Source organism: Microchirus variegatus, assembly GCF_963457635.1.
Source record: "Microchirus variegatus genome assembly, chromosome: 6".
In the NCBI taxonomy this organism is placed as follows: Eukaryota; Metazoa; Chordata; class Actinopteri; order Pleuronectiformes; family Soleidae; genus Microchirus; species Microchirus variegatus.
The window spans coordinates 1,609,030-1,626,022 of NC_139807.1; the positions used below are offsets into that span (position 1 = coordinate 1,609,030).

The 16,993-nt window shown below is 41.4% G+C and overlaps 1 protein-coding gene across 7 annotated transcripts in view; it reads left to right on the forward strand.

Moving 5' to 3' along the window:
• The window catches only part of dlg3 (discs, large homolog 3), a gene marked incomplete at its 5' end in the record, with an annotated part of 80,406 nt that overhangs the window by 35,243 nt on the left and 28,170 nt on the right, over positions 1-16,993 (forward strand). For 3 of the 7 annotated variants that reach the window (XM_083891686.1, XM_083891685.1, XM_083891684.1), the window contains 7 exons: positions 10,089-10,142; positions 10,499-10,549; positions 11,526-11,650; positions 12,038-12,207; positions 13,368-13,504; positions 14,371-14,515; positions 15,752-15,914. In XM_083891686.1, coding sequence (XP_083747812.1) covers positions 10,089-10,142; positions 10,499-10,549; positions 11,526-11,650; positions 12,038-12,207; positions 13,368-13,504; positions 14,371-14,515; positions 15,752-15,914 — 845 coding nt within the window. Of the gene's footprint in view, positions 1-10,088; positions 10,143-10,498; positions 10,550-11,525; positions 11,651-12,037; positions 12,208-13,367; positions 13,505-14,370; positions 14,520-15,746; positions 15,915-16,335; positions 16,462-16,993 lie in introns of all 7 variants that reach the window. The other 4 variants (XM_083891681.1, XM_083891680.1, XM_083891682.1 and 1 more) reach the window with 3 other exon arrangements.

The window sequence follows — 16,993 nt, forward strand, 5'->3', positions numbered from 1 at the left end:
ATCATCGCTGCATCCATGAAACAGAAAATCTAAAAGTGAAAGGATCTGATTGCAGCTCAGGAAGTCGTGTTGTGAGGCGCTCGGGGGGGAAAAGAAATTAGAGTTAAATAGAGTTTGAATAGTTTCAGACTCAGTGTGGACGTCTTTCACGGCAGATTTCCTGTAGTCATTAAGTTTTAAAAGTACAGTATGTTAGTGGAGTAAATAAGTTGGACAAATCCCTTTTTTTTAATTTTGCTTTTAGTCCAAGAGTTGAAGAAGAACGTCTCTAATTTGCCTATTTTTGCCTGGCAACTGCTCTCTACACTGACAACCACTCACAGTCCTATGATTTAATGAGAAAATTCAGTTTGGTTTCCAGAATAAACACAGAAAATAGTAGAATAAGTCCGAGCCAAAGCGGCGCTTTCCTGCGTCCAATCGCTGTGGCGTATGCTAAGCTAAGCTAAGCTGTGTGCTGGCTGTGATTGTAACTGCAAAAAAATTTGCTGATTTAATGGAGTAAGGTTTAATTTTAACACAAAACCTGAACAGCAGACATTACAGCTTTTCTACTATCGTGCGACTCTACTCGGTTTATTTTTCTTTTCCATCAGCGCTACCTAAGTCATGAGCGCGACGTCCGACGCGGGAATCAAACCGAACAATTTCAGACGTAAAAATCCTTGAAAATCTGCGCTAATCTCCAACATTTAGGTAAGGAAATGTCTTAAATGTATTTAACAGAGGAGTCTGGTGTTAATTTAGCGACAGCTACCGTGAGCTGAGTAGATAGCACTCAGTTATCATGTCAGAATAAGACTCATCTTAGCGTCTTCGCAGCATCACATGGAGAAAACGGCTCACGCTCACAAACACTGAGCAACAAAATTAAATGAAGTCAAACCGGTGAATCTAAAGGACGATGACGCCACAAAGGTGGAATAATGCTGCCATTGTTGACAACAGTGGTGAAAGCATCAAAATGGCAGCACTCAACACTCGTGTGTGTGTGTGTGTGTGTGTGTGTGTGTGGTTGTGCACAGTTACCGGTGCTCACTGCAGGATCCAAAACACCAGAGGAGGGACACACGCTTTGCAGCTCTCTCAGCTTAGCAACAAGGGGTAGCAACTAGTCAAGAGCTGTGAGGTAACATGCTGCAGTGACCTCTGATGTAGAGGAAGTAGTGGGGGTGGGATTATGTGAAGCATACTGATGACACTCGCACTCGACGGGCTTCCTTCTTTCGGCGGCGCCTCGTCACAAGTGCAGCTTCATCATGGCTGTTCCGCTCCGTGTGATGAAGTCTGACTCGTGCAGAAAGGTGTTTTTGAGGGAGTTTCTGAATTTTTGGTTCATCTCAGTCATTTGTGAATACGTCACATGTGGTTTTAGCTTCTTAATGTGACAATTTGATGATTTTGTTTGGTTAATATGATTGTAATTTGAATATATTTGGATTTTGGGTGGTTTCATAGGCTAAATAAGTGTTGATTTAATTATCATTCTGATTATTAACATGGGTAATTGTGGTCTAAATCTGTTTTTGTTAAACTGAACATTATTTTTGCTGAAATGAGTGACATTATTTACACATTAATAATGCAATAATGCCTTTTTAAAGTTTTTTTTAAATCATTTGCTTTAATATGATGTTTCACAAGAGAACAACATCTTGATTCTTGTAAATGTCCTTTAGCATCTAGCATGCTAGCAGAGCTAGCATCATAAAATCATATAATAGATGAATATTAGGACATTACAATAGTGTAAGAGTAAGAAAATGTACAAATAGAGTAAGATTTTTAACACATACTGTACATACATTATCACATGTTGTTTTAGCTTCTTAATGTGACAATAATGTTTACTAATTTAGTGTTCTTTGATTATTAGGTAATTGTGGTCTAAATCTGTTTTTCTTAAACTGAACATTACTTATTATTTTGCCAGGTTGACGTTATGTACATATTAATAATGTTAAAAAAAAAATGTTTTAAAGTCAATAATTTGCTTTAATATGATGATTCACATCTTGATTATCGTAAATGTCCTTTAGCATCTAGCATGCTAGTAGGGTTAGCATCATAAAATCATATAATAGATGAATATTAGGACATTACAATACTGTTAGAGTGAGAAAATGTATAAATAGAGTAAGATTTTTAACACATACTACATTCATGATCACATGTTGTTTTAGCTTCTTAAAGTGACAATGTGATGTTTGCTAATTGAGTTATCTTTGATTATTAACATAGGTAATTGTGGTATAAATCTGTTTTTCTTTAAATTATAAATAAACATTGACATTATTTAGACGTTAATAATGTTAAAAATGTCTTTTTAAAGTCAATAACATCTTGATTATCGTAAACGTCCTAAGCATTTAGCATGCTAGCAGGGTTAGCATCATAAAATAATATGCCAGATGAATATTAGGACATTACAATGGTGTTAGAGTAAGAACATGTATAAATAGAGTACGATTTTTAACACATACACATGCTGTGCGACGTCCATGGTCACTTGTAGAGAGGCCGTCATTGTTTTTGAATACTTGTTACGCTAAGTACTTTCCCCTCTGTGGCTGCGTCTGTGAAGGTCAAACTATCCGGCTCTCATTTGGGGCTGCTCAGCATGACAGAGAGGTATAAGCCAGAGCCTGCTTTTGTAATATTACATAAAGATGAGGAGGGCGCAGTGATGACAGCTGTGACGAGCTATTAATCACGCTTTCATGAATGCTCGTCTGTGGTGTGTGTGTGTGTGTGTGTGTGTGTGTGTTGGGGAAACGGCGGGGAGCAACATGGCCACAGTGCTCAATCATAACCATCAAATCAGAAAACTTTGAGCTTTAATGGGGCCGTTTTATGGCCGAACTTAATTAATTTCCTTGTGGCTGGCTCATTGACACGAGCGCCTAAATTTAGCCGGTGGTGTTGCAGGAGAGAACGAGCGGTTGACCTTTACCGCGACGGGATATTCTTTATTATACGTCGTTATTCCCGCTTTCGTCCCAGACAAAGAACGACAAAACGTCGAGCTTCGATAGCGTCCGCGACCGCGTAAATCGTCGATCGCCGCGGCGCGTTGGTCCTCCTTTGCCTCAACATGTCACCTTTCCTCTCACCTTGCTTCTCTCCTTGCCTCGTTTCCTCCAGCACACTGGCCTCAGCGTGAATAAGATGTTGGGTGCATGGTAATTGAGTAGGTATTGATTGGACTGCAGCGTGGCCTATAGGAGAGGCCAAAGAGAGCCAGAGGATGAGAGCGCCGCCGCGGACTGCGTCTCTCGTTCGGCGTTCTCCGGGAAAACACAAATGCAGCACGACCGGAGGCATCAGAAATGTCACATTCTTAGATATATAAGGACGTCTTGTTCTCCTATCTGCTATTAGCTCTGACTTCACTACCAGGAAGAGCTTCCTTCAGCATTAGCTGTATGGTTTGATTGACTGGGTGCATCATCTGAGCGCGGCTGACTGTCGCATTTCACTGCGATGTCACCGCCGGAGAATGAGCTGTCATGTCAGCGCGCCTTTGTCGGCAGAGGAACTTATGTGAGGGAAATGTTTGCTAAGGAGGAAAACGGGTTATTGCCCTGTCAGCATGCTGAAACCCTCTTCTTGTTCTTTACCTCGACTCTACCTGGCAGAAAGACGAGGTTTTGAAAACACACACAAAAAGAAATAATGCTGAGGGGAAAAGAAAGTGTAGCCAGGGTTTGACTTTCCTTATTGACCTTTTCGTGTTTCTATTATTGTCTAATATTATTGACAACACGCAGCAGGTGTATACAGTAGATGCCTGCACATAATTAAATAGCATTTTGCCACATTTTAAGACGTCAGGATGTGCCTTTTTTTTTTTAGCAGAGCATACATTAACTTGTCCTCTTGCCAGGATTTAGAAGAGATAATTGATGGGAGGGGAAAGTCTGCTAACGTAGCATCGAAAGAGGAGCGAAAAATCAGGCTTGTCTGCTCCAAATATATAGCAAATACATCCAGAAATCCATACTATGTTGTTTGTACATGTAAAGTAAACAATATTATTCAGCCCAGTTAGCTGTTAGCCCCTGCTTCCAGGTGTTATGCTATCCATGCTAGCCTGTTATGATGAGCTAAGTTAGCCAGATCAAATGCTCACTTCTGTCTCTGTGCCGGAGATTACGTTAAATAGTATGTCAAACATTTTATTAAACTTAGACTAAAGAACATAAATTCACATTTAGGAAGATATGCTCATGTTCTTGACAATAATTAGAGGCTTATAGTACAGTATGTGTAATAAACTCAAGCTAGCATATCAGTGTAAGTAGCATTCAACCCCTCAAAATCATAATATATGTTGAAATTATTTGCATTACAGTGTTAAATTGGGGGTTTTGTTTATTTTTCCCCCCTTTGGATTTGAGGATTAGCCAAATTGGACACTCTTAAATTGACTGTGAGTGTGAGAATGAAGGGTCATTTGACCCTCATATGATGGATAAAGCGATAGAAGATGAATGAATGATCCTTATGCCGGACTCTGTTGAAGAGAGTAAATAAGTCTATTACCTAAAATGTTAGATCTTAGATTGTGATCATGTGTTATTTCAGCTGTGTGTGTTTGTCCAGCCCATGTCCAGGCATATATGCAAGCACAGAGCTGCATTAACTGCAGTGAGAGCCTGGAGAGGTGAAGCAGCTGGGGGGGGGGGGGGGAGGTGGCCACGCGGTAGAGCTGACCAATACTGTATGAGTACTGGTTACCATGGGAACACATTGATTATTTAACAATTTGGACGAAGCCTGCGCCTTGCACTTGCCAAGGTTCAGTGGGAGTCTTTGTTGCGTTACTGTCGCGTGGGTCCGCAGCCAAAGCGAGCGCGGCGCAAACGCCAAAATGGACACGATACACTGACGTCTACTGAGAGACGAGAGACAGATGCACGGTCCCGACTGACAGGAGAGCGAGATGATAGATGGGAGAATAAGAAGCCATTTATGAACAGATGGGCGAATAAGACGAGGGAGTAAGAGAAAGAAAGGACTGTAGCCAGTGAGTCTTCATCACTCCTGGTGGTCAGCGGGGACTTTTAATGATCTCACGCTGGGGAGGCAGTCTGGACTCATTGTCATTGTTTGTCCAGGAGCTGTTTTGTGTCCAGTGTGCTCACTTGCTTCTCTGTATGTGGTCCATAACATAGCACCAACGCTCCTGCAATCTGCATTGCAGGTAAGCAAAAGTAGACGATCTTTAATGGCCGACGTGTCAATTAAAACGCCAATAAAAAGCAAAAGACGAGGCAATATCTGAACTTAATGAAGATTTTAATTTTCTCGTCACATCACGCATGTACATTTACAGAGCCGCGTTTAGCCGACGACCGCGGTTAAACCTTGCATTAACACGTAATAATCCATAAATGCCAGGTTGTACCATGAACTGTGCTTAGGATCAGCTGGCGTGGGTGCGTGCGGCGTGATTGGCTCTCAACCAAATGTAAATACCAACCATAAAGTGTGAGCGCATCATTAAAAAGAATCCACCCATCAAGCTGAAAGGTCACCTTGCATCTTACCAACACACACACACACACACACACAGAGAGCAGCAGCAGCAATTAGTGATAAAATACGCTGTAGTATCTGTGACCTGGATTGTTCCATTATTGTTGACCAGTTCTGAATCACGTGCATGTTATTTAACCACATCATGGCTTAATTAAAAGCACAATCATGCTTATTAGCTGGTGTAAAAACAAAGGCCTGCAGACTGGATGGTGACCAGATTATCTCGGTAGTTAATCTAGAAAGACCACAGTGTATAAAGTCCTGGTCGTAGTCAACCCTGCAGAACTCTGCACACCGTATTATACTAATCACTTTTTACTGCTCATACCTTAGACATTCCTGTGTCTGTCGTCAAACTTCAGCAGTCGTGAGATCTCGTTTGCCTTTAATCAGCTGTGATGCTAAATGTGTTAGCACAGGGAGGGAGGGAGGGACGGGGTAATCCAATCTAGTCGAAGTTACCTGGCTAAACAGTTTAGCACATTATTGTGTTGAGATTAATAACGCTGAGATTATTGTCCATTATTCCCTTTTTGTTTGCTAGTAATGAGCGAGTTTCACATAGAGGGGATTAGGCCTGTCTGCTAACATAACATTGAAAGAGGAGTGGCTAATCAGGCCTGTCTGCTCCAAATATATAACAAAAACCTCCAGAAATCCATACTGTTGTTGTTTGTACATGTCAAGTAAACAATATTAATCAGTCAATTTGTTCCTTTTCCTTTGGACACAGCCAAGTTAGCAGTTAGCCCCTGCTTCCAGGGGTTATGCTAAGCTATGGTAGCATGTCAAATGCTGGCTTCATCCATCATTGGTCCTCACTTCTGTCTCAGTGCTGGAGATGAAATATTGCATTTTTAACATTTTATTAAACTTAGATTAAAGAACATAAATTCACATTTAGGAAGATGTGATGCTAAGTGTGTTAGCACAGGGAGGGAGGGAGGGGGTAATCCAATCTAGTCGAAGTTACCTGGCTAAACAGTTTAGCACATTATTGTGTTGAGATTAATAACGCTGAGATTATTGTCCATTATTCCCTTTTTGTTTGCTAGTAATGAGAAAATTCCACATAGAGCGGATTAGGCCTGGGATAATTCTGCTGCTTTCTACCCGGACTTTTATGTTCATCGGGCATCATTTGGTCCTCTATGATACTTAAAATGAGCTCTAGAGGTATTATATTGTGTGTAACAGGTGTGTTTTTTACATTGTTCTCAATAGTCGATTCAGTAGCTTTGTCAGTCACCGAGGGATAACAGTAGCCGGTGTATTCCCCGACATTGCCCTCGGGCTGTGTTTTTCAACTCCTCTCGCTGTGTGAGCTTTGGTATCAGGATCACAATTGACTGTCACTTACATGGCCGCTGTGGACTCCAGGCGACAGATGCTTATTTTACACTATCAAAAAACCCCTCTAACTTGTGTTTTGGCGTAGTAACGTGCAAAACATAAGCGCACAGACACGAGCATCTGTTGGTCCATATGCAGATTACAGTGAAGGTCTGGTTTGTGCTGACTGTGCGATGTGGGCTTTTCCTCAGCCTCAGCTGTCCAGAGTCAGAGCAGAGGTCAGGTCACATCCATGGCCTTTATATCTCGGGGAGATATTAAATAATTTTTTATATCACGGGATTAGATGTTTTGAATTGTATGTTTCAAATTCACTCTGGTGGATGCAGAACAAATGCAGCTTTGCACATTTCAACTTAAAACTTCAATACTTCTCAATGAGTGTATTCATTGTTTCTCAGGTTAATGTAAGTTGCATGATTGTGTTGCATATCGGGGCCACTTTTTACAGATAATAATTATAATATACGATAGGGCTGGGTGATATATCGAAAATGTATCGTTATCGAAATTTAAGACGATAATCAATGTAATTTTGCTGCTATCGATATATTCGATAATTAAAAATAAATAATAATAAAAGTTGTTTTTGGCTGTGTGTGTAGGTAGGCACTAGGCAGGCTATCTGTATGTTCATGTACCTTTAAGACACTCGGACACTTATATCAGGCAAATTGTCAGTTATGCAAATTAGGCGATGGCGTAATTTAGCAAATTCAAATTTATCGTTAATTTATCGTTATGGAGGTCAGCTTCTCAATATATCGTGATATTGATTTGAGGCCATATTGCCCAGCCCTAATATACAATTTATATTTGCTTTTGTTGTGAATGTTTGAAATAAGTGACAATGTCATTTTATGCACATAAAAGAAAAGGAAAAAAATCACTAAAATAAAAGTCTGGAAAAGAAAATCTGCATTTGGCAACCACTAAAAAACAATCTCCCATCTGTGTCTGTCTTCAAATGACTGGCATAGACTCATGCTTTGTAGTCGAGTTGATTTCTCGTTGAATGTATCCTGTGTTACATATGTTATAGCCGTTATACTGGGATATATAATATATCTATGTGTACATGTGAATACTTTTGCAATTCAACAATATGTTCAGTGTTATCCAAAATCCATTTGCTGTACTTTGTTGTATTTGTCCTCAATACAATTTTCAGGACATTTGCACAAACTTCATAATTCAGCGTAAGAGTGCACTTACCTTGATGGAGGGTTCTCCAGGAATATGATATTTTAAAAGGAGAAACAGATGGAAAGTAGAGAGTAGAATAATCCAGCCCTCTCTGGTTTTATTAAGTTGGGACACGGACATAATTAAACCTACATGAGACAGAGGTGAGAGGGTGAGATTGGGTGAGTGGAGAGGAGGTTAGCGGGGGGGTGGGGATAGACGGTCCTCAGGAAGTGCATGGTCCCAGAGCTGCACTGTCAGCATCTGCTCACCCACACTGCTCAGTCAGATCAATGCAAAAGCAGACAGCCGGTGTGCTTTACTATGGGACCGTCAAAGTGATCCTAAATCTTTCTTTCTCCTCCTTCGCTCTCCACTTGCACAACCTTTCCTTCCTTCTGGACTCTCACCTCGTCGTTTCTCTGCAGGCCCTGAAACAGGCAGAGAAACAGCAGGTGGCACAATAGAGCTGAAATGTTGTGAACTGTGATCCAGGGTTCATCATCTGGGTTTTTTAAAGGCTGGTACTGATGCTGTACATCAACAGTGAATACTGAAAAAACAAGCATTTATGACTCAGGAGAAGCGGCGTCGAGAATGCATTTAGACTGCTAGTATAAAGTGAAAGAAATCTATATCAACATTTATTTTAAGATGACTATGACATGGAAGAAGACCTGGGATTTCTTTTTGATGGGATTGTTTGATGTTTTTTTTTTTTTATATTTTCCTATAATTACTCAACTATTCCAGGCAAAAACCACCATCAAGACCTTTCCAAAACTTAAAATGATTAGATAGATAGATAGATAGATAGATAGATAGATAGATAGATAGATAGATAGATAGATAGATAGATAGATAGATAGATAGATAGATAGATAGATAGATAGATAGATAGATAGATAGATAGATAGATAGATAGATGGATGGGTAGGGAGTTAGTTAGCTAGCTAGTCAGCTAGTCAGATAGGGAACATAGGACCCGGGAAACATAGGTACGACCCCGCTAGTTGGATAGGTAGTTAGCTAGATAGATAGATAGATAGATAGATAGATAGATAGATAGATAGATAGATAGATAGATAGATAGATAGATAGATAGATAGATAGATAGATAGATAGATAGATAGACTGCTGTTCTTCATCCCTATATTTATTTAAAATGTGTATTTTGTATTTTCTTTAATTCATCTGTTGTTAGACTGTTCCATAATTTAACCCCAGAGATTGAAACACACATACTTTTTAAAGTTGTCCTGGCATCCACCTGCATTTTTAAAATAAAGTCTTTATTTTATTTGGAAGTAAATTATCGATTGCTTTGAATATTATTTGCGTTGTTTTAAACTGAATCAGACCTGGAAGTTTTATAGCTTGCAGTTCATTTGTGTGGTCTCTTTATCCTGCGTTATTTATTTATCTGGTGGCTCTTTTCTGCAGTATACATTATATATCATTTGTACTATTATTATTTTGATTATTTAAATTGTTGGTGAATCCTGGTCATCTTGTGATTGTAATATTCAATATCAAATAGAACACATTTGGTACAAGTCTGATTCTGCATTACATTCTGAATGTGATGTGATTTTGGCCTGTGAAGAGAACGTGAAAAGGATCAACATATTGTCCAGCGCCACTGGAACACGACGAGCTGCGTTTGTTTTATGTGGAGACTGCAGACGTCTGGCTGAGGCCTTTAATAAGGAGTGGTCTCTCTCTCTCTCTCTCTCTCTCTCTCTCTCTCTCTCTCTCTCTCTCTCTCTCTCTCTCTCTCTCTCTCTCTCTCTCTCTCTCTCCTCATTCTCAGTCCTCACACCTTTACAACTCCCTCAGCCGCCCCACGTTCCCGTCTCCACGGCCTCGGCCCCAAGGAGACTCACTCACTCACTCACTCACTCACTCACTCGCTCACTGTTACTGTGGCATGTGTTCACTTTGCTCCCAAGTGGCGATGCACACACACACACACTGAGATAATGTGTGTCTCTTCGTATTCACAGGCCAACCCTCCCCCCATCATCGTCAACGCAGACTCACTAGATGCAGGGCCTTATGTAAGTATCTGCTCTCTCCCTCTCTATCTACTCTCTCTCTCAATATATATATATATATATACACACAGTACATTCACACTCCCTCTGTGTCTGTCCATGAGCATGTGTGCATGTGCGTGGATGCAAAAGCCTCCTCCCTCCTGGTAGCAGCATTCTGTTTACCATGTGGACCAACATCCATTATCCTGTTGACCCCGTCTGTTGGTTGGGAATGTGTCTTCTTGCAGTGTTTATGCATTTGAGGAAACAATTCGTATTTCTTTATAGTTAGTAAAACGATATCTGGTGAGAATGTATGAAAATTCAGATGATCAGTGACGTACCTAACCGCTATGTTTTGTTTTTTCTTTCGGCAGGTGAATGGCAGTGATGGGATGTATAAATATGAAGAGATCATTTTAGAGCGGGTAAGCATCACCGTTGGTTTGCTCATTACATGTGTGTGCACCGTCTGTTTTAATGCATGATGAATGGATCTGTCGCCACTAGGTGGTAGTAAGGAACCCGCAGAGAAAAGGAGCCATGACAAATATACATCTGATGTAATTATCTATATCATAATATGTGAGACATTTTGTGAGCTTGAGCACAGGATTAGACCAGTGAGGTCTAATCCCGATGCACGTGTCATCTGCAGGCGCCGGCGCTGTAAAGTGCTCTCCTGTTCAATTGTTCAGCAGACCCCACTCACCCTCGTCAGCTGTGTTTAAGCTTGTAGTGGCAGAGCTTTAAGTTCCTGCTCTCGTCGCTATTCCGCCCACATATAGACGCACCTGCAGACCCGGGATAGATGCAGGCCCTTCCAATCTAAGTGGCGTCTCTGCATGCAGAGGGGGCTTAAATAAACCATGCAAAGTCACACTTTAAAAGGTCTGTGGGTGTGTAACATTTGGTGGTTTGTCCCTTCGGCTCTAGAGCTGCACACTGGGAGGCCTCAGCCTCCCTCTGTCCTAAATTGGTGCGACTGTCGCTCATTAATTATAGAAAATAATAAAGTGGAAGTCTTTTCTCAGCCGTCTTGTTTGCTGCCCGTCTTTGGCGGCTACAGCTGTCACATGCAGCTGTGTGTGTGTGAAGCCTGGACCCTCTGGATCCAAATGGATCCTCTTTCTTTTCAATAAGAAGTGATAGTGAGAGTGAGAGACAACATTTACCTTACACTTTAAGTCCAATTTCCTGTTCAACACTGAAGCCTCTTTGAGTTAATGGAATAAGTATGACATGTTAAATGGAATACATGGCATTGTCACATGCGCACACACACCGCTCACACGTTCCTCTTAGATTAGCATTACAACTGTGCATCATTATTTTACATTTAAGTGTATCATTGTTTGTTTTTTTATTTTCGACTGAAAATGCCGCTCATGACCTGTGTGACAGGGAAACTCTGGCCTGGGCTTTAGCATCGCCGGAGGAATAGACAATCCCCACATTCCCGATGATCCGGGGATCTTCATCACAAAGATCATCCCTGGAGGAGCAGCTGCTATGGATGGAAGACTGGGGTAAGAGTTCCTCTCCTCAACTCCAACTCAAAATCCCCCGTCCCTCAAAAGGCGTTTTAAATGTGCAAGAATGCATGCAGAAGAGATTTGAATCTCAATGTGACTGCCTAGTAAAATAAAGGTTACCCTCATCCTCAGTCTTTCCGTCTCTCTCTTCCTGAGCTCGTCTCTTATTTCCTTTCTTCTCGTCTTTATAGCTCAATTTATACCACCATGTCCCATCAGGCTGGGCCTGTGTGGGAGGCTGGGTTTCTGCAGCCCTCTGCCCCCATCACCCCCCCTCTGGCTCTATGTGTTTCCACAATTTTATGATTCACTGCAAAACCAAATCCTAAAAAAAACATGCAAAGCACATTGTTTAATAAATGTGTTTCTTCCCCTCCACAGGGTTAACGACTGTGTGCTGCGTGTGAATGATGTGGACGTATCTGAAGTGGTTCACAGTCGGGCAGTGGAGGCCCTGAAAGAGGCGGGGCCAGTGGTGCGGCTGCTGGTTCGACGGAGGCAGGCGCCGCCCGAGACCATTCTGGAAGTCAACCTGCTTAAAGGGCCAAAAGGTCAGATGTTCCCCATTACCCCTGGTCAGAAAACTGTAGTTTTTTTTCTGGTGGGAACGTGTTCACACAGGAAAAAAAAATTTGAGTTCTGACTTTAAAGTGAGAATTCTGTTTAAACAAAACATTCTTAGAATCAAGTCAGAATTGTGTTTTAAAGTTGGAATTCTGAGAATAAATTCAGAATTCTGAGAATAAAGTCAAAATTATGAGTTTTAAAGACAGAATTCTGAGTTTAAAGTCAGAATAAAGTAAGAATTCTGAGTTTAAAGTCAGAATTCTGTGTTTAAAGTCAGAATAAAGTTAGAATTATGAGATTATTAATAAAGTCAAAATTATGAGTTTTAAAGTCAGAATTATGAGTTTAAAGTCAGAAAAAATGAGAATTCTGAGAATAAAGTCAAAATTATGAGTTTTAAAGTCAGAATTCTGAGTTTAATTGTAAGAATTCTGAGTTTAAAGTCAGAATTCTGAGTTTAAAGTCAGAATTCTGTGTTTAAAGTCAGAATAAAGTCAGAATTCTGAGAATTTAGTCAAAATTATGAGTTTTAAAGTCAGAATTATGAGTTTAAAGTCAGAACTTTTTTCTTGTGTGGCCCTAATCCTCTTCCGTATTAGTCTGCATTCACTCCTAGGTCAAGTGATTCTGCAGAGTATGTGGGATTTCATTGGCATGAGCGGGGAATGCAAGACACAAGATTAAAAACACAGATTTCTCTTCGTCTGCTTCATATTTAGCAGCAAAGACGTGCATTTAGCATAGCAGTTAGACATTGTCACTTCAGTGCTTCAGTGTTTCTGGGTGTGTTCCATTCCCAAATTCCCTTTTGTCGCAGGTTCACCTGGGTTAAAAAAAAAAAATCCTGTATGTACAGTACGTGCTAATTTTAGTGTGAAAGCTGCTTTTCGTACATTATTTTCGGCGAGGAATGCAACACTCTGAGGTGTGTGCGTAAGGTTAAGACACGTTTGCCTAACATTCACAGGATACGGTACATTTGGAAAAATAACACTAAACTTGTAAAGTAGTGTTAAATAAGCAGCGTGGAAACAGAGCCAGACACAGGATATGAAATAAAATAAAAATGTATGGAACCAGAGCCAGAGGCCATTCTATATGCACATGTATTGATTACCTGACTGCGTGTGTATTACTCAACCAGGGCTGGGATTCAGCATCGCTGGAGGGATCGGGAATCAGCATATCCCCGGAGACAACAGCATCTATATTACCAAGATCATCGAGGGAGGAGCTGCACAGAAAGATGGACGGCTGCAGACCGGAGATCGCCTGCTCGCTGTATGAAACCTCCTCATATACGTAGTCTCATATTGAGTGTTCGGATAACGTGTTTTAGTAGTTATTACAAACAGGTCCAGTATGTGATGACTGACTGTGCATGGGACATGTTACAGTACACTGCATTATCTGGTTGTTGGGACATTAAAAAGGCCCATCAACGGGATATGAAGGTGGGAAACATTGCATTTGTGCAAGCTGCTGTATATCAAAGGAAAGGGAAATCAAAATAATTTCTTTCTTTCTGGAAAAACCTGCAAATAAGTTACTGGATTCATACAGAGTTAACTCTTACTGTTAAAATTGAGACCAAACAAAGACATTTTTCACCCTGAATATAGTATTTTAGTATCCATTTTTAGGGAAATAGGGTATTTAGGGTATTTATTTTGTTGTAAATCTACATCTTGCAGTACTTTCAGCCTTCAAGCGACGTTTCAACTTGCTGTATTAAGTTTAAATATTTACATTTGTCAAACAAACATGTCTGCAATACATATATATTAAAATATTGCATCACTGTGAGCGCCTGAATGAAGACTGTAGTAATGGCTAGTGATGATTTATTACAGAAATACAGCAGCTTTACCATGGGAAATATTTTCAACCTTCATTTTTTGCACACTGTAGCTAAAACTGCTTAACTACAGAGGGTGCGCAGAAAAATGTGATGGACAGCACATTTCCAGGAATAGTCTTAACAGACAAGCTTTACTTGCTGCATTTGACCTATTGATCTGTGCTGCACAACACGCCGCCCTGAGTTTTTTACGATTCATTATCGTGTCGGCTGCTCTTGATGCGCGATGTTGTTGCTGCAAAGACACACGTCAACCAGCACGTTTCTTCTCTCAAACGCCGCTCAGGTGAACAACATCGTGCTGCAGGACGTGCGTCACGAGGAGGCGGTGGCTGCGCTCAAGAACACCTCCGATATGGTTTACCTCAAGGTGGCCAAGCCCGGCCCGGTGCATCTCAACGACATGTACGCGCCGCCAGACTACTCCAGCAGTACGTATCTACCTCATCTTACACCGTCGCCGTCAGATACCACGTTTTTTTTATATGGGCTACTTATGTAAAATGTTTAAAGGAGACATGTTATAGCCTATAATCCCTGGTGTTCTAATGAACATGTCTGTGACATGCTTTGGTCAAAATACCTTAAGGATGAAGCACCATAGCAGTTCAATCAGCCCTGTTCAGAACGCTCTCTTTTGAGTGCCTGTCTCTTTAAATATGCAAATGAGACGCAGGAAACTAATGTCTATGCAGCTAACAGCAGTTAGCATTTGGAAAACTCCATCATTTGCAGACTCTAGCCGGCACATTGCCGTCATATATAAAATGTAAATCCTCTGAGGCTGGAAGTTTGCGGAGAACTCTGTGCTGCACTGTGCAGCCAAGTATAGAACACATCGCTATTCCCAAAACTCTCGCGTTTTTTAGGGACAACAATTCCAGGAATGTGTCATTGTGACGTAGCAACAACACAGAAGTCAACATGGCGTGTTTTATCTCCTGTACTTAGTACTGACCACAAAAACATATTTTTTCACACTTTGCCTGCTCATAGGGCCTCCAGAGTCCCAAATATAAATATTAAAATGATTAAAAAAAGGTTATTTTGCATAATATGTCCCCGTTTATTCAAAGAAAGGCTGCTTTTGTATGTCGTAATAGCTGCGCGAGGTCTTTTTTAACTTTTATCAGAGATATTTCAGTTGGCCTGCTTCACTCCTTGTGTTGTGTTGGATCTCTTTTCTCATCCCAAAAAACTGCAATGCCCAGACTCCCACATAGTGAATGTAGTTTGCTTACACACACACACACACACACACACACACACACACACACACACACACACACACACACACACACACACACACACACACACACACGCACACACACACACACACTCACGAAACCTTCCCACAGAAACAAGAAGCGCAGTTTTTTTCTGCCTCCCACTGAGTGTGGTCGGTTTCTCACATCCCACCTGCTCATGAGAGCCCACGATCTCGAGCTGCAGCATCTCATCATCATCACATTTCCACAGAACAGAGTCGAGGGCTTGTCGTGTATTATTGTGCTTCGGGTTTAAAGCCCTTAATATAGATTTTCAACCCTGTGCGACCTGTCGTCAGAAAAACACTTGTTTATCATGATAATCTGGACCATTAATGTTATTTTGGTGGGGGTTTTTCGGCGCCTGTGTTTTAATCATTCTTTCTTTCCCCACTATTGGTCTGGCCCTCCCTCCAGCCTTCCCCACCTCGGTAGACAACCACGTCTGCCACAACTACATGGGGGCAATGGAGCCCAAGCCCGTGTACCCACCGCCCCAGGTTACCCCGTCCAGGTACTCGCCAGTTCCTCGCCATATGCTCGGGGAGGAAGACTTCACGAGGTAAGGGTCACAGACGGGCGGCTTCCATCACGATACTCTCTGGTATTTGCTGGTGTCGCTACAGAAGTTTACGCATTTAATCTCATCAGGGTCACGGTTGGTGATTGTGCGTATGATAGGCGCTGGACAGGTCTGCAGTGGCTGCGTGTTGTTATGACTGAGGTTTTACCTTCGACCTCGTATCCAAGCATTGGATCACACGTTGACTTTATCGAGGCTTGACTGCAGTGACTGGTTAGGCCTTGGGTGATGGAGCCACATGTGTTTTTGGAGTGAATGTGCGTTGTCCTCGTCCAAGCTTGTCTTACGTGACTTGTATGTGCATTTGTTGCATCTTCTTTTGTTGTTGGTCTGTGTGTCTGTTGCTTTGTTTGTTTCCCGTTCACTGTGATTCCTGTACCCCCCCCCCCCCCCCCCACAGCAGGGCTGAGCCCATATACAGTGTCATCCACAAACCGGGGGACAGCAGGTTGCCCCAGGCCTTCTACAGAGGCTTCTGCCCTTCCCCTGCTCCTTTGTGCCAAGGTCCACTCCCCTTCTCTAGCAGGTACTAACCTAGTCCATGATCACACCTTGCTAAGCTAACATTCCTCTGGCATCACACAGCAGTAGGACCAGGGAGGGATGGAGGCCACCTGCCTCATCACTAGTTTCTTCAACAACAACAACAACCTATAATAAGAACTAGATGGAAAGATTATTTATAACGACAGAGATAGAGCCTTCTCTTTTTAAAGCTGTGTTTTCCTTTTTGCTTGTTGAATTTGCCTCACACTGTCTGTGTGTTTGCACGTAAATGTTCCCCCTCTTCATGTCGACTTTATCTGTATGTGCTGATGCTTACATATGGAAGAGGATTAGGGCCACACAGGGAAATAATATTGGAGTTCTGCCTTTTTTTCACAGAATTGTGACTTTAAAACTCATAATTCTGACTTTATTCACAGAATTCTGACTTGAATCAGACTTTAGAGTTTAAAGTTATAATTCTGAAAATAAAATCATAATTCCGTGTTGACTTTAAAACTCATAATTCTGGCATTATTCTCAGGATTCTGAGTTTAAAGTCAGAATTCACC